The following is a 9,643-nucleotide window of genomic DNA, read 5'->3' as shown; positions in this document are numbered from 1 at the left end:
AAAGAGAGCAAACAAATATCACAGTATTTAGTGTTTCCTAATGACAAATGAAATATTTCACTAATTATGTAAAAAGAATTGTATACTTTTGCACAAATTGACCCAGAGAGTACATTTTCTTTCTATCCTTAATGCTCATTATGCTAATACTTCTTTCTTAGAGCAAAATCTCCCCAGAAATAGGTAGTATATCGAAATTGTATGGGTTCTGAGGGACTGCAGCTAGACCATAGAGTAAGAAGTGATGAAAAGCTGGAAGGAATGTTTTGGACATGATGGGAGGCCTCCCTCTGGGTGGTGTAGACAGAGATCACAGTGAATTCCTCAAACTAGGGATGGGCTTTGGGCAATTGGGCCTAAAGTAGTGGCAAAGCAGGCATAGACTTCTGGCGGTGGGGATACAGACTGGTGTCCACTGAGCATACTTAGGAAAATTCTATAATGAAGATATAATATCAGTACAAGTTATTAATTATCCCAAGGGCTTGGTCAACTTATGAGTACAAGTGTTAAGTACCCCAAGCTGGAACCTTCGGTCTAAGGGGGTCCCAAGAATACTAAGTGTGCAAGTATTTGCCCCACGTTTCTTGTCCTCCTAGTCACCCCCACTTCAGCTCCTTTCCTATCCCTCCAGGCCCCGCAGGCTGGGACAACTAGAGCCCTGTATTCCAAACTTGGGTTCACGTAGAGGGGATCCATGTAACTGCAAGCCTGCGGGTAACCCACGCAAGGAAACCACTCAGCTTGGGTCTAAATAACTTACATTTTTCCTCGCCTGAATTAGCCAGTAATTGCATGTGGGCAGACTTAGCCAGAAATGGTCTAAATGATCAATTAGAGGGCAAAAAGGAGTTCCTTTCTTTAAGCTCAAGGGTCCCTGTTGAAGAGCCCTATTTCCCAAGCCCTGCTCGCATGGGCCCACGCCCAGCTCTCTGTGGTGCCTGGGTATATTGTACATTTGCCTAACGATAGTGAATTGAGGACTTATTTTGTAGGAAAATATAGGGCACTTCCATTACATGCAATCAAGCAAGAAGGCTGCAAAATGTGCCACTCCATTAATTTTAAACAGAATCTACCCCAAATGTCACCCTGAAACCAGAGTAAGGGGTTATTACAAATCTGAAGGAATTAAGAGTAATTTTCATTTGCGAAGGATTTGAGGGACATGACTCCTGCCATGCACACACTATTAATTGGGTGAAATTTGATTTGCCAATTTCAGTGTGAATCACTGAGCCCTGACCTAGCCTGCCTGGTGGTGAGATCAGGGGGCTCCTGTCTTCTTGGAGTGCACAGGTGCACACGTAGACACACACACACACACACACACACACACACACACACACACACAAGGATAGAATGTGCAGAGACTGTAATGCAACGGGCTGGTTATTAACACATATGTTCTTCAAAGAAGAAAAACAAATGGCAGCTACTGGCAAGTCATGTAACCTCTCTGAGCCTCAGTTTCCGTATCTGTAAAAGGGGCTGATAACATCTGCTTCAATGGGAGTCATGAGTATTTGTGAGTTTGAGTAGCTCAGAGCACTTAGTGCGGTACCCAGCCCATAGGTTACACCCATTCAATGGCAACTATTATCTTTATTTTCATCTTCTGAGGGTGGGTGGGTGGGTGGGATCTTGTGCCTAAGTTGTTTCCAGATCACACTGAGGGAAATCTGGACCTGGCACCAGGATGGCAACAACCTTCACAAGCCATTGCAGGGTCAGCTTCAGAGCCTGGGAGGTGTGGGTCAGCCCCTTGAGTTACTGATCATTTCCTTCCTAATCTCAGTTTCCACTATCTCTGGGAATAGAGCAGGCGGACTTGGGAGAGAGCACAGAGCAAGAGACAGGAATAAGCAGGTTAAGGCGGTTCAGGGGACGGTCCAGTCTGCCCCTCACTCCACATTCCGGTACTTGGTGAAGAGGTTGTACAACACTCGCAGTGTGGATTTCAGGTCACAGTTGACGATGTCTGCATAGAAAACAAAAAAACACACATTGCTTCAGTGGTGCCACATGGCCCCAAACTGGCATTGGGTGTCCTCTTCCTTCTGCCACCCACCACGTGCCCAGCATGGTCCTGGGGAGGGTGTCTGCCCTCTCCCATAGGACACCATTCTGGGCTCCTGAAGAGCTAGCTCCCTGTCCTGCTGCGAGAGAAGAGCATCCCCATGAGACAACCAGGGGCAGGTGGGTGTTGAAGGATGGGCAGTGTGTGCAGCAAGAATCCAGAGCAGGGGGCAGCGAGGGGCAGAGGTGCTGGGGTATGGGCGTCTTATCTCTCACTGAAAGAAAGCAGACCCCAGAGCATGTAGTCTTCGCCCTGGAAACAGAATCCCAGGCGAGAGGACCCTGACCCGACTCTGTGCCCTGGGTCTCACCTGTCTCTCGGGGCCCCTCTCCCTCTGCCTTCACCCTGCCCCACAGAGCCAGCCGTGAGGGGTGGCAAGGAGGGGAGGGCCTGCAGCTACACTGGGGGACGAGGTGGTGAGTTAGGAGAACTAAGCTGCCTCTCCCTTAAGACGGGAGGGAGGGCCCCTAAAGGGCAGAGAAGCCCACCCGGCAGGGAGTACTCAATAGATTATGTGTCATCCGAAAGATTAAGGACAGAGCAAGGCGGCCAGGTTTGAGGCTGGGAGCTGGATTATATTTTCAGGAGAGTTCCACCGTGGGTCCTGAGCTTTTATACAACCATTTCCTCCCGCCCTCACTTCCCCTGACCCCTCCCTCTCTTCCTTCTCTTTACTGGTCACCTCCTCTGGCTGCCTCTCTAACTCTCTGTGGACTCCTCTGCCTTCTCCTGCCCCCCAAGGCCCCACCCTGCACTTGCCCCTCTGCACTCACACCCCTGTGGGAGCGCCTTCCCTGAGGAACTGGCATAGTGAAAACATAAAGAAAGGAACTCTGCCTACTACTTAGGGATGCAGACTGAGGTAATAGAAGGAAAAGGAAAAGTTTAAAAAAAAAAAAAAAAAAGAAGGAAAAAGGCAAAAGCCTGATGACTATACAAGTCAGGAGAGTTGAGGTTGAAGATTGTGTCCAAAAAGGGCAAGCGGAGGGAATTCTGGGGAGCTGGGATTGCTGTATCCCTTGAGCTGGGTACTGGTTATATGGTGGCTCGTTGGATAATATTTCACTAAAGTTATTTGAAAAAAACCCTAACTGTGCAGAAGGTCTGATGAAGTAAATGATGTAAGAGAAAATAATAGAAAATAATAAATGTTCTGTGTTTCAAAGGTGGGAGGCTGAGTCACTGGGAGGGAAGGGATTGGGGGACAATGTCAGGGCTCCAGCAGCGGCATGGTCAACAGGAACAGGGATCGTACAGGACCGGCAGAGCGGGAGGCCGGTAGCTCTGGCAGGCTGGGCTGTGGTTCCAGGTCTTAGCCTTGGGACTCTTGCAGTTGTAGCTGCCACAGTCAGGTGTGCCCAGGCCCTAGGCCCTGCAAAGATCAACACCTACTGGGCCATAAGCCAACAGCCCAGAGCTGGGGAATCTCCTTAGGGCTCCCCAAACCCCTGGGCCCCATCCTGCCTGCCCCCTCCCAGGCCTTATCCCAGTTGTAGACCAACCCTACTCCACCCCTGCTGGGTTCAGACTCTGCTTCAAGCTCTCTTGCCGATAGACCAGGGGCTCAGGGACCACCCGTGAGGCCTGGAGCTCAGCTTCCTTTCTGCTCCCATGTTGGTTTGTGCACGTGCGTGAGCCTCCAGCTTGCACCCTGCCCAGTGGCTGAGCCCTGCTACCTCGCCTTGCTAATGCTGAATCACCCTGTCAGGTAGGGTCCTATGTCCTCTGGGCTGATTGCTGTCCTCCGCTGACTGCTTGGTGATGAGTGTTCCTTAAATTCCACCCAAGTCAAAGATTAGGAAGTTACCCTAAGAAGGGACTGCTAGAAAGGCAGACAGGGACAAAGGTGAGCTCACTAAGGGAGTGAGCGTGAAGGGAAAAGTAGGCTGACATTGGGGCCACTGCAGCAGGCTCCTAACTGGGCTCCTCAAAGCCTCTTGCCCTCTCCAGTCCATCCTACCCACTGCAGCTAGACTATTTGGCTTCTGGGTATGGTTGTGCAGGATGCACACTGCACAACTCCAGGGCACATCTTCATATTTCCAAGGTATCATTACCACAGACTACAATATAACTCTGGCCCCAGGGATTGTGCAGGTCACAACTTGTATGCCCACACAGCTATTTCACATAAGATAAAGTCCAGAATCCTAATCCATGGTTTTACAAGGCAAAAGCTGACTCCGGCCCACCCTTCCAGTCTCACTTCATGCCACGTTCCCCCTCATTCACTCTGCACTGGTCACAGGGGCTTCCTTTCACAACGTCCCAATAGGCTGTGCTCCTCCATCATCTTGGCTTCTGCACATGCTGTTGCAACATCTAGATTGTTCTTCCCAAGTAGCTGCCTCCTGATCCTCTTGCAGACCTCAGCTCAAAGCACTGCCTCCTGAGTGAAGCCTTGACACCTGGCCTTGGTGAGGGCCAGGGTCTTATGTTCTCAAAACCCCCACACTCTTCCTTCATAGCACTCACTCCAGTTCTCAAGCAGTGGTTTGTGTGCTTATCTAATGAAATCTGCCTCTGCTCGGAGTGTGACCAACGTGACTGCAGAGAGTTGATGTTGTTTTGCTCCAGTGCCTGGCCCAGTACCTGGCATGCACAGACCTCAAAAGATATTAATAAATAAATGCATGAATGATTTCCCAATGTCCTGGAAGCCAAAAAGAAAATTCCAGAAAGAGGGGATGACCAATAGAGCCACATGCTCCCAAGAGAGTGAAGAGGGTAAGGGCTGGGAAGAGTTCCCAGGGGACATGGTCCTGCTGGTGGCTTGGGAGAGAGCAAGGCCATGTGCAGGTGGTGGCAAGGTGTGAACAGCAGAATGGGCAGATGAGAGGGGGAGGCAATGGGCATGGGTGCAAAGGATGAACTTGGGAGCCTGAGGAAGGAGAGCTATGGATGGAGGCGGGAGGATTTATTGTTCCCTTTTTTTTTTTTTTTTTGCGCTACGCGGGCCTCTCACTGTTGTGGCCTCTCCCGTTGTGGGGCAAAGGCTCCGGACGCGCAGGCTCAGCGGCCATGGCTCATGCGCCCAGCCGCTCCGCGGCATGGGGGATCTTCCCGGACTGGGGCACGGACCCGTGTCCCCTGCATCGGCAAGCGGACTCTCAACCGCTGCGCCACCAGGGAAGCCCTGTTGTTCCCTTTAAAGACAGGGGAGTTCTAAGATTGCTAGAGAAAGAAAATGTCCAATATGGGAGAATGTTTCAAAATGGCCATTTAATTTACTCCAATTTATTTCTTTTTCCTTTTATAGCTGATTTACAGTGTTATATTAGTTTCAGGTATACAACACAGTGATTCAATATTTCTGTAGATTTTACTCCATTTAAAGTTATTATAAAACAATGGCTATATTTTCCTATGCTGTACAGTATATCCTTGCTTATTTATTTTAGGCATAGTAGTTTGTTAATCCCCTACCACTATCTTCCCCCTCCCTCATTCCCTTTCCCCCCTGGTAATCACTAGTTTGTTCTCATATCTGTGAGTCTCTGTTTTGTTATCTTAATTTGTTTTATTTTTTAGATTCCACATATAAGTGAAATCATATAGTATTTGTCTTTCTCTGGCTTATTTCACTAAGCATAGTATTCTCTAGGTCCATTCACATTGCTGCAAATGGCACTATTTCATTCTTTTTTATGGCTGAGTAGTATTCCATATTATATATATACCACATCTTCTTGATCCATTCATCTGTTGATGAGCACTTGGGTTGCTTCCATGTCTTGGCTATTGTAAATAGTGCTGCTGTGAACATCAGGGTGCATGTATCTTTTTGAATTAGTTTTCATCTTTTCCAGATATATACCCAGCAGTGGAATTGCTGGATCATATGGTAGTTCTATTTTTAGTTTTGGAGGAAGCTCCATACTGTTTCCATAGTGGTTGCAACAGTTTACATTCCCACCAACAGTGTAGAAGGGTTCTCTTTTATCCACACCCTCTCCAGCATTTATTATTTGCAGACTTTTTGATGGTAGCCATTCTGACAGGTGTGATGTGATATCTCATTATTGTTTTGATTTGCATTTCTCTGATGATTAGCCATGTTGAGCATCTTTTCATGTGCCTGTTGGTCATCTGTACATGTTCTTCGGAAAAATGTCTATTCAGGTTTTCTGCCCTTTTTTTTAAAATGAAAGCTTCTTTATTTATTTATTTTTGGCTGTGTTGGGTCTTTGTTTCTGTGCAAGGGCTTTCTCTAGTTGCGGTGAGCGGGGGCCACTCTTCATCACGGTGCGCGGGCCTCTCACTGTCGCGGCCTCTCCTGTTGCAGAGCACAAGCTCCAGATGCACATCTGCCCATTTTTTAATCAGGTTGTTTGACCTTTTGATATTGAGTTGTATAAGCTATTTATATATTTTGGAAACTAACCACTTGTAACATCATTTGCAAATATTTTCTTCCATTCAGTAGGTTGTCTTTTCATTTTGTCAATATTTCTTTTGCTGTGCAAGTTTTTAAGTTTAATTAGGTCCCATTTATTTATTTTTGCTTGTATTTCTTTTGTGTTAGGAGAGAGATCCCCCAAAATATTGCTACAACTTATGTCAAAGAGTGTTCTGCCTATGTTGTCCTCTAGGAGTTTTATGGTTTCAGGTCTTAAATTTAGGTCTTCAGTCATTTTGAGTTTATTTTTGTATATGATATGAACAAGTGTTCTAATTTTATTCTTTTACATGTAGCTGTCCAGTTTTCCTTGTACCACTTATTGAAGAGACTTTTTTCCCATCATATATTCTTGCCTCCTTTGTTTTAGATTAATTGACCACAAGTGTGTGGGTTTATTTCTGGGCTCACTATTCTATTCCATTGATCTATGTGTCTGTTTTTGTGCAAGCACCATGCTATTTTGATTACTGTAGCTTTGTAGTATAGTCTAAAGTCAGGGCGAGTGATTCCTCCAGCTTTGTTCTTTTTTCTTGAGATTGCTTTTGCAATTTGGGGTGTTTTGTGGTTACATATACGTTTTAGGATTATTTGTTCTAGTTTTGTGAAAAACGTCATGGGTATTTTGGTAGGGATTGTGTTAAATCTGTAGATTGCTTTGGGTAGTATGGACATTTTAACAATATTAATTCTTCCAATCCATGAACATGGGATATCTTTCCATTTCTCTGTATTGTCTTCAATTTCCTTCATAAGTGTTTTATGGTTTTCAGATTATAGGACTTTCACCTCCTTAGTTAAGTTTATTCCTAGGTATTCTTATATCCTGCAACTTTACTGAATTCACTTATTAGTTCTAGTCATTTTTTGGTAGAGACTTTAGAGTTTTCAATACATAGTATCATGTCATCTACAAATAGTGACAGTTTTACTTCTTCCCATCTGGTTGGATGCCTTTTATTTCTATTTCTTTTCCGATTGTTATGGCTAGGACTTCCAAACTATGTTAACCAGAAGTGATGAGAATGGGCATCCTTGTCATGTTCCTGGTTCTAGAGAAAAAGCTTTTAACTTTTCATTGCTGAGTATGGTGTTAGCTGTGAGTCTGTCATAAATTGCCTTTATTATATTGAGATATGTTCCTTCTATAACAACTTGATGAGAATTTTTGTCATGAATGGATGTTGAATTTTGTCAAATGCCTTTTCTGTGTCTATTGAGATAATCGTGTGATTTTTATCCTTCTTCTTGTTAATGTGATGTATCATATTGATTTGGGGATATTGAACCATCCTTGCATTCCTGGAATAAATTACACTTGATTTTGGGATTTTTATATTGTTGAATTTGGTTTGGTAATATCTTGTTGAGAATTTTTGTTTATATTTATCTTAGATTTTGGCCTGCAATTTTCTTTCTTTTTTTTTTTTTGTAGTGTCTTTGCCTGATTTTGGTATCAAGGTAATGATGGCCTTGTAGAATGAATTTACAAATGTTCTCTCCTCTTCAATTTTTTTAATAGTCGAGAAGGATGATATTAGTTCTTCTTTATATGTTTGGTAGAATTTCCCTGTGAAGCTTTCTGGACTTTTGTTTGCTGGCAGTTTTTTTCTTTTTGTTTGTTTGTTTGGTTGGTTTTCTTAAAATTACAAATTCAATTCACTACTAGTGATCACTCTGTTCAGATTGTTTCTTCCTGATTCAGTCTTGGAAGGTTGTATGTTTCTAGAAATTTGACCATTTCTTCTAGGTTGTCCAAGTTTTTGGCATATAACTGTTCATAGTATTCTCTTATGATTTTTTTGTATCTCTGTGATATTGGTTGTTATTTCTCTTCTTTCATTTCTTATTTTGTTTTTTGGGATCCTCTCTCTCTCTTTTTTTTTTCCCTTGGTGAGCTTGGGTAAAAATCTGTCAATTTTGTTTATCTTTTCCAAAAAACGCCAGCTTTTGGTTTCATTGATATTTGGGGTTTTTTTTTTGTCTCTATTTTATTTATTTACTCTCTGATCTTTATTATTTCCTTCCTTCTGCTAACTTTGGGCTTTGTTTGTTCTTCTTTCTCTAATTCCATTAGACGGTCAGTTAGATTGTTTATTAGAGATTTTTTTCTTATTTCTTTAAATAGTCCTGTATTGCTATAAGGTTCCCTCTTAGAACTGCTTTTCCTGCATCCCACAGATTTTGGAAAGTTGTGTTTCCATTTTCGTTTGTCTCGAGGTATTTTCTGCTTTCTTTTTTGATTTTTTCATTGACCCACGTTTTTTTTTAAAGTAGAACATTGTTTAGTCTCCATGTGTTTGTGCTTTTCCCATTTTTCTTCCTGTAGCAGATTTCTAGTTTCATACCATTGTGTTTGGGAAAATGCTTGATATAATTTCTATCCTCTTAAATTTGTTGAGACTTGTTTTGTGGCCTAGCATGTGCTCTATCCTGGAGAACATTCCATGTGCACTTGAAAAAAACGTGTATTCTGCTGTTTCTGGGTGGAATGTAGATATCTATTAGGTCCAACTAATCTAATATGTCATTTAAGACCATTGTTTCCTTACTAATTTTCTTCTGGTGATCTGTTCATTGATGTAAGTGGTATTAAAGTCCCCAACTGGGACTTCCCTGGTGGCACAGTGGCTAAGAATCTGCCTGCCAATTCAGGGGACATAGGTTGAGCCCTGGTCTGGGAAGATCCCACATGCCGTGCCACAACTACTGAAGCCTGTGCTCCACAACAAGAGAAGCCACTGCAATGAGAAGCCCACACACTGCAACATAGAGTAGCCACCACTTGCTGCAACTAGAGAAAGCCCGTGTGCAGCAACGAAGACACAACACAGCCAAAAAATAAATTAAAAAAAGTCCCCTACTATTATTTTATTACTGTCAATTTCTCCTGTTATGTCAATGTTTGCTTTATATATTTAAGTGCATATATGTTAACAAGTGTAACATCCTCTTCTTGTATTGATCCCTTTATCATTATTATTATTTTGCGGTACGCAGGCCTCTCACTGTTGTAGCCTCTCCTGTTGCAGAGCACAGGCTCCAGACGTGCAGGCTCAGTGGCCATGGCTCACGGGCCTAGCTGCTCCATGGCATGTGGGATCTTCCCAGACTGGGGCATAAACCCATGTCCCCTGCATCGGCAGGCAGACTCTCAACCATTG

General features: G+C 43.9%; 1 protein-coding gene across 2 annotated transcripts in view; it reads right to left on the bottom strand.

The window, feature by feature from the left end:
* Positions 1 to 1,599: 1,599 nt before the first annotated feature.
* The window catches only part of PARVA (parvin alpha), a 178,338-nt gene continuing 170,294 nt past the window's right edge, over positions 1,600 to 9,643 (bottom strand). Inside the window, exon 13 of one of the 2 annotated variants that reach the window (XM_082844859.1) lies at positions 1,600 to 1,981. In XM_082844859.1, coding sequence (XP_082700985.1) covers positions 1,905 to 1,981 — 77 coding nt within the window. In that variant the 3' untranslated portion in view covers positions 1,600 to 1,904. The remainder of the gene's footprint in view (positions 1,982 to 9,643) is intronic. The other variant, XM_082844860.1, reaches the window with a different exon arrangement.

This window comes from Leucopleurus acutus, assembly GCF_964270905.1.
Source record: "Leucopleurus acutus genome assembly, chromosome: 8".
Taxonomy (NCBI): Eukaryota; Metazoa; Chordata; class Mammalia; order Artiodactyla; family Delphinidae; genus Leucopleurus; species Leucopleurus acutus.
This window is presented reverse-complemented; position numbering and strand designations above follow the sequence as displayed.